The following is a 12539-nucleotide window of genomic DNA, read 5'->3' as shown; positions in this document are numbered from 1 at the left end:
ACATTATTTTTGCAGGGCTTGTCAGAGAAACACACAATGTAACTTCCATATATTGCATATAAATGCATCAAGCAATTAACGTATTAGTTTAGTGCATGTTACACGTGGATAAGGGAATCTGGACAAGCCTGGACAAGTCTTTAACATTTTCAAAACAGTAATTCTTACTATGTTGAATGAGATCTGAATTTATCTTCAATGTTTTTTGATGGAAAAATCCAAATATGTTGCAAGGATCTTGCATCCTGGGTGCTTGTTACACTCTGACTATAGCCTTTAAAAGAGATTGTTAATAGCAGAAAAACACCTTATTGTTGTTTTGTCTTTATTTCAGAGGAGAGCATGCATGGAATAGCTGCATTACTAAAATGTACAGCAGTGTTTGTTGCACAACTTCAGCTGTTCAGGGTATCAATTACTAGCCATGGCCCCTCTGATCTTCAGGTGAAATTACACCTTGTCCTGGAGGTGATCAGCTCTACACCATAGATAGTAGTTACGGTACCTCTGTGCTGTCTGTCTTTCAACAGCAGCTTTAAAAGACAGCTTAGATCGGACTCAACATGCTAGAAGTAGGCTATCGGCCGGATCAGCCCTATGCGTCTTAAAACAATGGCGGTCAGTTTTGTTAAATCATGTAACACCACAGATATTTGCAGTTCTAAATTCAAATGGGCAGAAAATAACCCTCTTAACAAATGTGGCCTGACACAGAAATGAGTGATGAATATGAGTCTCTTTTCCCTCATCCCACCCAAGAATGACAGACTCTCAGAACGTGTTGTGTCTTTGCGGCAGGGGTCTAAATAGGCTATGTGAATGATCATTTGATTATATTTTGCATGCTGGCTAACTGTCATGACTTACTGGGAAACGTGAACAGAGCAGATTAGACAAGCCTGAATTTCTTCTTCATTTCATTTTATACATATACATTTTAAAGAGAAGGCTAGCCTACTGCTCTTTTTCAGAGAATACTGTAGGCCTAGTTCTTTTTTACTCTGCTATTATTACACAGCTATAGGCCTATTCCCTGGTCACTTTGCAGATTTATATTTATATGAGAAAGATAGGATACGTTTGTAATACTTTTTTTTGCGAATGTTGGTGCTGACATTTTCGTTCAGCCTTTTGTAGGCTAATATGTTTACTGCATGGTATTTTTACAGCCTAATCAGACAGGCTAATAGGCTTCTAGGGCTACTTTTACTTTTAAAAGCCTACTTCTTCCTCCAACACTCTTACTGATTACTTTACTACATATACCTTTGCAGCACCTATGGAAAGCAAATGGTACTATTATCAAATGAAGGGCATCTCATTGAAATGTCCTCTGCTGCATTTCCACTAGGCGGCGACACAAAACCGGAAATGTTGACTCGTTTAGTCAGTTCCTTTAAGGACGTCGAAGTTTTGTAGTTCCTGGGTAGTTGAGCTGTCAGCGTTGTAGTACAAGCAGTCACTGCTGATAATTTATCTGTCCTACTGGAAGTGTCCGTTTTCCTCCAGCAGCTCCGCGGGCAGTGGGGCGTCGGACGTGCGGGGTTGTTCGTACTCACCGTTGTCGTTGTTGCTGATGTCAGCTAATCAGCGAGCTAACTGCTAAAGTTAGCTAACAAGCTGACCAGCTGGAAAGCTAGCTCTATAGCTAGCATTCGACGGTAGCCAACAGCGTTAGCTGACTTCTCGCAGTTAGCTAGCTAGCACACTGGTTGACGAGGCTAGGAAGCCGCCCACTCCTGCAGAGCAGCATTCCGGACAAACGAGTTAAAGGTAAGTAAGCAGAAACTTAAACAGCTGTCTAACGTTTCCATCTAGGCTAGTTAGCTTATTGATTTGATATATTTTTGCCAGAGGTGAAAGCGTCATTCGGAGTTTGACAGTGAAGCTGCTCAACCAGTGCTTCCAGTATAACTCCTGTGACAGCTGCTTGGTTACTGGTTTCTGTTCTTTTGTCTACTTTCTGCATCTATGTGAGGGTCTTTGTGACGTTATCTAAGTGACATAATAAAGTATGCAAGAATGCAAACAGTGGGAACATTGTGTGAAATGCAGCTGAAGCCTGGGGTTCTTAAAGTGTGGTTCGGGAACCATCAGTAGGACGGGAAATAATTCTCGTGGCCTAACAAAATGGACAGTGGATTTCTTTGTTGAACTTTGTTGTAACAACCATAACACTTAAAACTCACTTTTTTAAAGGGTCTCCATTTCTACACTGTTGTACCTTTTAAAGTGAGTTTACAGAAAGCACTCGTAGAGTTTGTCGTAGGACTAGTCAATAGAACATTGTCAAGTACTCTCAGATAATCATTTGTGGCATTAACAAAATGCAAAACCTTCTCTTATTCCAGCCTCTCAAATGTTTGTATTTGCTCTTCTATTTGTTTGTTTACAGAGATTAATCTGTAAGGGAACAATAGTGCTAGTTGCAGCCCTAGATAGTCGTAGATACATTAAAGCTAAGTCATATTCACTTAAACTTCTCTCTCGGGTGGGGCTTGTTGACAGAAAAAGGTTGCGAACGGTATCAAAAATCTCTGATTGAAAAAAAACTTGGCTGTGTCCTTTTGTTGCTTTCTTATTATAGCAGCCTGGTTCAGTTATGATGACATGTGCTGTCTGTGTAAATCTCCTGTCAAGTGTGTGAGAGAGCCAGCAGGGCTTCTCACTCTCACAACTCAGCTGTTGCCAAGAGAGAAAGAGGCAGGGGGTTGCTGTTGCTGCAAGCGCCCAGTGTCGGATCGGATAGCTTTCACCACCACCAGGATTGTGTACTGCCACTATGTCCCTCATTGTACTCAGTCACACTTTCATAACTGACCCAGCAACCAAGGGTTGTTAAGACTGAATTGGTAAAGAAGGTATGGTAGTTTAAAGGCTACACATTTCAAAATAATAAAGCCTCCCTTTAATCTGATCTGATGTGTGGCAATGGAATGTGTGGAATGAGGCAGAGCCTTAACCCATAACACAGGAAGCCTTGTAGTAATAGGATATTCGCAGTAGTTTTTGGACAGGTAAGGTAGGGGAAGCTCACAAATTAATTGTGCATGGGATCTTTGAAGGTGTTACAAACACTTAGAAATGTGATGTTAATAAAAAAATACTGTTGAAGGTTCCATTCAGGTTCTACAGCGACAAACAGGAAAGCTTTAAACTATACCAGGATACTGATCATTGAACTTAAGACTCCCAGGTTTATGAGGTTCTGCACTGTTGATTAATTGACAGAAAACATATCTGAAAGAGTGTGAAAATTGTCTGCTTTCTCTCTTTTATATATTTGTAAATGTAATGAAAAGTCACCTTTGGCCACAAGTCTAAAGATGTGCCAAATTATTTATTTTCAGTTTTACTTCAAATATATCTAGAGCAACTAACTATCCAGGATGTTAGGTTTGTTGAAATCCAACACATGTAATTGTACAATTTTCCCACAGCTCCTCAACACTGCAAATCATACTGTATTTTGTATTGATTCAAAGTAGCAAGGCCAATGTTTGTCACAAGAAAGTCTCCCAGCTGGCTGTCATGCACAAGAGACAGTGTGGTGGAGCAGGGCTGGATGTCCTCATGCTTAATGTGACGTTAATTTGATTAGTCAAGCTTGATCTTTGGAAATAACAGCAGAACAGGAACCCGCAGTGAAGGGGTGTTCATTTTTTTGATGATTAGGGACACAATGTTTTATGTTGAAACAGGTGGTGTTTGCTTGGAGTTCCTTTGACCTTTTATATGCGTGTTCCAGTTAAAGCTCCAATATTATTTTTTTATCCATGAAGTCCTGGTGCTTTATTGAGCCAAGGCAAACACTGCTCTGTTTATTGGTTAAAGGTGAGTGGATACTATGTCTCTCTGTCACAACTTGCTGATTAGATTTAGAGTCTGCCAGTACTGTAAATGTACACTATGTAATGCCTGCTATTAGAATGATGTAACATAAAGGTCATGTCTGGGACATTATAGAACTGAATGTCTGCTGCCACTGTGTGTCCCTTTTTTTAGGGTAAGGGTGTCTGGTGGTGTATTTGAAGTATGCTGCTGTGTTTTAATTGCGTCTCTCTCTATCTCTCCTGACCTTAGACACAGATGGAGGCCGAAAGCTCCAGCGGGCTGCTGCTGTCCAGAAAGAGGAGAAGAGATGGCTCCAATGGGGAGACCGAAGAGGGAGAGAGGCTTGGGAAAATCCCCAGATGTACTGTGGTGAGTCAGCTGTTGTGTGCTTGGGCGGTCATTGAGCAGCGAGTTGGTCCAGCCAGCTATGTGCATGTAGAAGCCCCTCTGTTTCTTATACATGCATATATAAGCATACATATGATATGTGATACATTGATAATGATCTACATTACACACATTTACTAAGTGGTTATAACTTAAAGCCCCCGTAAACCCAAATCACAAAATCCTTCTAACTATTTAATTTGGGGAATGTGTTGCACAGCCACACCCACACAGCCCAGTCAAACATTCTAGACAGTAAAAAAAACACAAATTTTATAATAATATATGAAAGTGTATTTTCAATCTTTGTAAAAGCTTATTTTTCACACCCAGCTACTGATTTTATTATCATATATTGATTTGAACTATTAAGAGCAGGTTTCCAGAGGCTTTCAGTAAAGATCCATCAGCTGTTCAACCACAACAACAAACTTAATTGATTTCCACAACAGATTGTTCCGTGAGACGATCTGAATAAATGAGAGTGTCCCAATTGAACTTTATCAAAGATAAGCTTTCTTAAATACAGAAATCTTCCCCTTCTGCTGTTCATGTGTCTTTTAGGGACTTAGGCACCCTGCACCTTTCGCAGATGAGCTGAAGCCCAGTAAAAAACCTTATGAGAGAGTCAACATGGAGACGGCCAAGAAGGGAACACCACGTGAGTCCCAATTCATTTAACCCTTCAGTTCATGTCTTTGTGTGACACTATCTGAGTCAAATTATTGGTTGTTATGGTGACCTTTTTATGTTTACCTTTTCTCCTCGTGTTTCTTATACACATTTTCCTGCGTATTCCCCGCTAAACATGTCTGAATCTCCCTTTACAGTCATACATACGGACAAAGTAGCACTTTGAGATTCCACTCTATACAGAATACATATTTGATCAGCGCATGTCTGGTCTGGTCTCATCTCTCTCCCGTCCAGCTGACAGACCGGTGCGGGTGTATGCAGATGGGATCTTTGACGTTTTCCACTCGGGTCACGCCAGAGCGCTCATGCAGGCTAAATGCCTCTTCCCAAATACACACCTGATTGTCGGAGGTAAGCTAGAGTCCTTGTCCCAAACGTATTGTTCTTTATTGTTCTGTTTTGTTACGAACTGAAATCCTGGTTTCCGTCAACATATTTTTTCCTATCCATAGTGTGCAGTGATGACCTGACCCACAAATACAAGGGCTTCACAGTGATGAACGAGGACGAGCGCTACGATGCCATCAGACACTGCCGCTATGTGGACGAAGTGGTCCGAAACGCTCCCTGGACGTTGTCGCCAGAGTTCCTCGCAAAACACCGCGTGAGTGGATGAGACGAGAGAGAACGCCCGAGTTAAAAGCACCAAAGAAACCATAATAAGACACACTTGGTTTATTTTTTTTTATTTTAAATGTTTAAAGTTAAGAGACCGATTCATTCTTATGTAAAAATCAACTAAAATAAATAGTTGGTATGCTACTGCGCTGATCCTCTGTAACCTTGTCCCTGTATTTATATGTGTATTTTTGTTACAAAATGTGGATCTGAAAGTGCTGTGTTGACGTTTGTTGTAATGACCTTCCCAGATTGATTTTGTGGCCCATGACGATATCCCATACTCCTCAGCAGGCAGTGATGACGTCTACAAACACATCAAGGACGCTGGTGAGTGTCAAAGTAACCAAGAGTGGTAGTGTTTAGGGTCCGACCGATATATCGGCCGGCCGATTTAATCGGCCGATTATAGCACATCTCCGAAAATCGGCAAAATGGCCGCCGATTTTTTGCCGATTTTATTATTATTTTTTTTTTCAGCAATCATGTTGAGTAAGATGCATTGCTGCCCCGGAGGTAGCCTTATAGCATATTAACAGCAGCAGCAGGTGTGTTGTAATACATTATATTAATTCACACTTGACAGTTCCCCCTGACACCAATAGCAGAGTCATTGGTCATCTCTTGACTGTTAATAGTAGTTGATATTACTATAGTTATTATATAGAATTTATATAGTGCTTTATTGGAGGTCATTCAAATACACTTTACATCAAACATATAGACAATCATACTTATAGAAAAATAAAACTAAATACAGACAAATTAAAGATAAGGTTTGGAGTGGAGTCCGGTGTAATTATGCTTTCTTAAAAAGGTGAGTTTTGAGTTGACTTTTGAATGAGTTTATTTAGTCTGAGATGCTGATGTTTGGAGAGAGGGAGTTCCAGAGGGTTGGGTGCAGTTACATAAAATGCTTAATGTTCTGAGTTTAAAAATGCGTCATGTCACTTTAGACATATTTGTAACACTTTATTGTTTTTTAGATAATGCATATTTCAATAAATAAAAAGTTCCTGTTCACCTATTGACAGTAACAAGTATTTATATATATTTAAGGGTTCAAAAAAGTAAATTTTTTCAATATATTTATGGGATTTAAAAAAAAAATTATCGGCCGATTTAATCGTTATCGTAATTTTTCTCAGAAAATAATCGGCATCGGCACCCAAAAATCCATATCGGTCGGGCCCTAGTAGTGTTGTATGCAAGTAATTACAGGATGCAGTTAACTATTTACTACTGCTTTCAATGCACATATGGTCCTGTATAGTACTGTCATTTAACTGCTAACAGCCAGTGATATCTATTTTAAAGGGCAATAAATAGTAACTATAATCCACAGGCTGTATAGAGGGTGGGCTACTTGTCCTTTTTACATTTGTTAAAAATGCAACTGCTCTTTTTCAGCACATTCATTTAGAATTCATTCAAGTATTTCTCATTGAGCTACAAGAAAGCACAGAAATTAGACAAACTATGACACTATATACAGTACATGACTTTTTAAATGACAGGCTATAGCTTTCTTTTTGTGCACACCAAGAAGAGGTTACAATGAAATGGATCTAAAATAAGTTCCTTAATCCATAAGATAAGACAGAAAAGATTGTTGTTGCGATCGTCTCAGCGCATATCTATTCATACAGCTGTATCTGGTGACTGCTGACCTTTCTATCACCATGACTCCCTCTGTTCCTCCTTAGGAATGTTCGCTCCCACCCAGCGCACAGAGGGCATCTCCACCTCTGACATCATTACCCGCATAGTCCGCGACTATGACGTGTACGCCAGACGCAACCTGCAGAGAGGCTACACGGCCAAGGAGCTCAACGTCAGCTTCATTAATGTATGAAACTCATCCTTTGGTTAGATTGTTTGAAGTGAAATAGCTTTTATTATGAAGGCGAGACAAGGCAAGTTTATTTATATAGCACAATTCAGACACAAGGCCATTCAAAGTGCTTTACAGGGGCATTAAAAAAAAATGGGACTGAAGTCTCTTTCACCAGTGTAGATGAGAGTTGGCTATTCATTTTCCAGTTGAGCAGTATTCAAGTTTTCAGGTAGGTGTGTCCCAGAAACTTAACTCTTTGTGTGTCCCAGACACTCGAATAGTTTAATCTATTAGTTGCACTGGATTAATGTGTCCCAACAGCATTAATAAAGCATGTCAGCTGTTTCGTCAGTTAGCGGGCTGCAGGTTTTTTTGGTAAACTTTTTTTCCCCGTCTCTTATCAGGAGAAGAAGTACCACCTGCAGGAGCGCGTGGACAAGGTGAAGAGAAAGGTACGGGACGTGGAGGAGAAGAGCAAAGAGTTTGTCCAGAAGGTGGAGACCAAGAGCATCGACCTCATCCAGAGATGGGAGGAGAAATCCAGGGAGTTCATTGGCAACTTCCTGCAGATGTTTGGCCCCGAGGGAGCTCTGGTGAGGACCCCGTGCTTTGGTTTGTCCGGTATTGACTGTTTAATCGGTTCAGGAACCTATAACAGTGTTTCCCCTACCATTATACAGGCCTGGCGGCCCCGCCAGGCCAACGGGACCCCCCGCCAGGCCAAAAGCTGCCCCCCCCCCCGCGATACCCGTGTGCATTCGGAGCGCACATGTCAAACAGGGAAACTGACGAGAAAGAACCTTCCTTGCAGGGAGTTGAACAGGAAAAAGTGCTGAGCAAAACTTAGAAAGTTAAAGTCGCTACGTCGACGTAGCAACCAATCTGTATCAACAGCTGAGACAGCGCAGCAAGTTATCTTGAAAACAGCAGGCTATTGTAGCCATACAAGCTTTATTTTTTGGTATTTTCAATGCTACTTTATTTTTATGTTTTAAATTGAGAACTAGGCTACATGAAATATAATGGTCGGGATATGAAATTTGGCTAAGTTTGCACACATTTTGATTGATAGGCTAATCATGATGTGTAGCCTAGGTTAATTCATTTATTTTATATTAATATTTGATAAATTAAAGAAAATGTTTCATGATCCAGATTATTCCAGAAATGAATACTAGACAGGACATACCTGTCTATATTAGGTCTTAGTGTTTATTGTATTTTATTTTCATATCCATGTTTTTCTTCAATAGTTTATATGGCTTGTGTCTCCAAATTATTCCAGAAAATTGTTTTAGGCAGGACATATATGACAGCTGTTTACAGAGCAAAGTGCACCAGATTAATGCATTTAAGTTTAAAATGGTAAAGGTTTTCTTCCGCAGGGGCATGCCCCAAGACCCCACTAGATGGTACATTCTCCCCCAGCAGTCTCAAAAAATCCTGAGGGAAACACAAAATGTACAAACGTACCGAATGTGAAGGCATAACCCTATGCCCTAATTTGTAGCGGGCTGTCAAAAGAGGCTCATCCATAATACGGTTAGTTTTGGTCAATTTCTACTAGAAATTTGGTACGCACGCCGCGCGCATACTCTTTATCAGCTTTTACCACCGGGCCTAAAAAAAATTCTAGGGGAAACACTGTATAAGTCACATATAATTAGAATTTTGATATAAAGTGTATTTGTAATAACTACAAATTAGGGTTGGGCGGTATCCCCAAGGGTATTTAAAAATAGCAATGGAATTCCTTTTAATTACAAGTCATGAATGAATCTTCTGTGTAATCTGTGCTTTATAATTTATAAGTTTATAATAAATATCTTAAGAGTGTAAGTCTGTGTCCAGAAGCAGCAGTACTAACTCCTCTGTTGGAAGATGCTGTAAAAGGGATGACAGAACTCCTGCTAATGAAGTAGGCCTAATTTGCCAAATAAAGAAAAGGGATCGCTATCTCGTGACAGCCTCTTCTCAAAAGGGATAAATAGAAAAAAAGGTTGTCGAACGTAAACACGCTGGTCCCACAAAAAAAATGCAACTGCTGCTTCATTGTTTATAGCATCTTAAATTAAACAATGCAGCTTCAATATAATTTACAAGTAAATTACATGCAGTGATTATGTTAGTTTACTTCATTTGCAAAGGAGAATGGAGTTACATTATGATGTGTTCAAGTGCTAATCAGTACAAATGAGTTTTTGGTAACGTCACTGTGATAAGTTCAATGGCATCTTTTAAAATGTAGTGTTTGAAACTGAAAACAATAGGCTACATTTGAAGTAGAAATAGATATTACCGTTGTGTATACTTTGGGGAAGGTTGAAAAGGTATAGAACAAATTGATAATAGCTCAACCCTGCTTTATTGAATGAAGTCCCATGTCTGAATGAATCTGGTAGTAAATGGAACATAAAATATCTCTTCAATGTGTCCACCTCATCCCCACAGAAACACATGCTGAAGGAGGGGAAGGGTCGCATGCTGCAGGCCATCAGCCCGCGGCAGAGCCCCAACAGCAGCCCCACTCGCGAGGAGCTCTCCCCCTCCCCCACCTTCCGTCTGCCCTTCTTCACCAAGACCTCCCCCCCTCCCTCGCCCCGCGCACACCACAGCGGCGCCCGCGGTTACCTGGTCAGCGAGGATGACGAGGAAGACGAAGATGAAGACGAGAACTAGAGAGGGCTCGAGTCTTCGAGTTGCTTCTCTTTAGTCGAGGGGCCCGCAGCAGTCAGCGCTACCAGTAACCGTGGCTTTTCAATCGAGCTCCTGCTTCCACTTTATCTGTTTTATGATTTTATCTCTGGCTGTTATTAGTTAACGTGGAACTGAAGTGCTAAAATGTCAGTTTCTCCACAGTTCTTGTTTGTTTTTTAACAGCCAATGTTTTTTCTTCTCTTTTGTTTTTGTGAAAACGGTCAGTACAAAGTGACCACTTAGTCATCGGAGTTCTTTTGAAAATTAGTCATGTATCTCAGTCACTTTTCATGTTGAGTTAATAGTCACTCACTGTCACTTGAGAACATTTGCAGGTGTTTTAAAATTCTTGGATGGTATTCTTAAGGATGGCATTGTAGTAAGGAAGGAAGTTGGTGCTTTTGTTTTTCTTTCCCTCATGGCTTCAGTGGGAGGGCTCACAGGTTTTCGGTCACTTGTTGATACAGCACATGTATTTTTGCTGTTGGTAGAGGTGAGCTGAGACTCTGAGACACTGCTGAATATCTCTCCTGTTGGGAAGTTTTCCAGAGGCTGGCCAGAAAAACTGGACACTTCAGTGATCTGCTCATGTGGGGGGCAGTTTATATTCTGCTTGTAACTAACAAGAAACCCAAGCTAGCTTTTAAACAAATAAAAATAACAGGCAAAACTCCAGATTAAATCCAATCTGAGAGCCGAGTATTAAATGTTCCACTAAACAGCAGCTTCTCCCCCCACGTTTGTCTATCTTCTTTTGGGCTGTGCGTGTCTGTGCATGTGATGTTTGTGCATAGGCATGTTTGAAATGTCTTCCCCCCCCAGTCAACATAGTCCATCTTGTTGGCAGATCTGGGTTCAGCTTTGACCTCACAACATATAATAATACATTTGATTTTAAATGTTTTTTGTCGGCGGACATGATTCAGTCTTTGGAAGACAAGCTTAGAACTGGATTCCTTCCTTGTGGCGTAGAACAAAAGTCATGCGAGGATTTAAATGTTAATGTAGAAACACTTATTTTTGTAGATATCCTCTTTCTTTATCCTCTGTACAGATATATATATTAATCGTCCTTGTTTTTCGGTTCGCTTTGACAGTCTGAGCAGTGAATCAACATGAGCTAGGAGTTCTATATTTTTCTGTAATGCAGACCCTGCATCACCTGGAGGAAGTAATTGTTTTTATCTGAAACAAACGTGATGACGATAGAAATTACAACACTCTCATATACAGTATCTTGAAAAAAGAGCTAAGAACTGTCTAAATGCCCCACTTAAGAAATCAAATCTTTTTTTGTTTTACGGCTTTGGGGTTTCCAAATCTTGCAGCAGTCAGTTGTATTTTTGCACACTGGACAGCATTATGCATCAATGAAACTCCGGATCAACATTTACGTAGCTACCTCCTCCTCCTCCCCTGAACGGATTCTGTTTTCCTAGGATGAGCACAAAGTACGAGCATTATATTTTTTCCTGTCTGAACAGAGCCATTGTTGCAGCACTGAAACAATGTGACCGGCTAAAATATTTTGCAGTTTTTTTCCAGCCTCGGTGTGTGCTTGCGTTTGTGTGTCCTGCATCTCAAGTGGTAAAAGCATGTCACGTGTCTCATATTTAACAGAAGAATGAAACATCACAGGCGATCTGAAGATGTAATGCAATACTGTTTGATGACTAATATAAATGTAGACAGATGTCGGATATAATCTGTTCCAGGCTTGGTTTCCCAAAAGCACTTATGGTTTTAAATCAATAGTTGCTGCAGCGACAAGGACTGCCTCTTGTGGGTTTAAATCAGATTCCCACAGATATAAAGCCCTTACTAGGCATTAACAAATACAAAAGGTGTGTGGTTTGATGAAAAAAATCCAGCCTAGAGACTTTTGGGAAGTCTAGCCTCGATTCTTGTGGAATCTTCTCTTCCTTTTAAATCGGTTTAAAAACTTCTCAGTAAGAGCATGTCCACGTCACCAGCTCAAGGTGGCTCTGGTGGCAAGCCAATTAAAGCCACTACTGCTAGATACAAATGTAAATGTTTTTTAACAGCAAGTGTTTTAATCATGGATTATTTTACTGTTTGGGGTTATTTTTGTTCAATGTCCTGTATGTAGAGAAGGAGTGAAACAGGAAAAATGTACTAAAACATGTTGGCCAAAGCATTTCATGACCTTGAGTAATTATTTGGTCTCCTGTGGTTTATTCACATCATGATGGTTAGGGACAAGGATTCTTATTCCATCACAGCCTTATTTGGACTTGCATAGTACACATACAAATGACTAATTTCAGTAATTTTTTACTTTTTCTTTTAAAATGTGGTTTGGAGTCAATATTAGTCCAAAGAATGAGCAGGGTTTAACTGAAGCCATTCTGCAAAGAATATCACCCAGAATATATTGTTCCCACAGCACCACCGCCCTCATTTCAAACAATATCAAGAGGAAACAACGATACAATAGAATTTAGACAAA

At 40.2% G+C, this 12539-nt stretch overlaps 1 protein-coding gene across 1 annotated transcript; it reads left to right on the top strand.

Annotated features, from left to right (window-relative positions):
- Window positions 1–1420: 1420 nt before the first annotated feature.
- On the top strand, window positions 1421–12227 carry pcyt1aa (phosphate cytidylyltransferase 1A, choline a). The gene is made up of 9 exons (XM_080034381.1): window positions 1421–1773; window positions 4084–4203; window positions 4786–4882; window positions 5152–5268; window positions 5370–5521; window positions 5787–5865; window positions 7242–7384; window positions 7777–7965; window positions 9824–12227. The coding sequence occupies exons 2-9, from the start codon at window positions 4090–4092 to the stop codon at window positions 10049–10051; spliced, it is 1119 nt and encodes a 372-aa protein (XP_079890507.1). The 5' UTR covers window positions 1421–1773; window positions 4084–4089; the 3' UTR covers window positions 10052–12227.
- Window positions 12228–12539: the final 312 nt, after the last annotated feature.

The sequence above is a fragment of the Ammodytes marinus genome (assembly GCF_949987685.1).
Source record: "Ammodytes marinus genome assembly, chromosome: 9".
Taxonomy (NCBI): Eukaryota; Metazoa; Chordata; class Actinopteri; order Uranoscopiformes; family Ammodytidae; genus Ammodytes; species Ammodytes marinus.
This window is presented reverse-complemented; position numbering and strand designations above follow the sequence as displayed.

What these genes read in the sequence shown, in the direction of transcription:
- pcyt1aa (XM_080034381.1), top strand. Translation starts at nt 4,090, where the DNA reads ATGGAGGCCGAAAGCTCCAGCGGGCTGCTGCTGTCCAGAAAGAGGAGA. An exon ending in CAAACACATCAAGGACGCTG is followed by an intron (nt 5,866 to 7,241) that starts GTGAGTGTCAAA and finishes GTTCCTCCTTAG; the next exon opens with GAATGTTCGCTCCCACCCAG. An exon ending in TCAACGTCAGCTTCATTAAT is followed by an intron (nt 7,385 to 7,776) that starts GTATGAAACTCA and finishes GTCTCTTATCAG; the next exon opens with GAGAAGAAGTACCACCTGCA.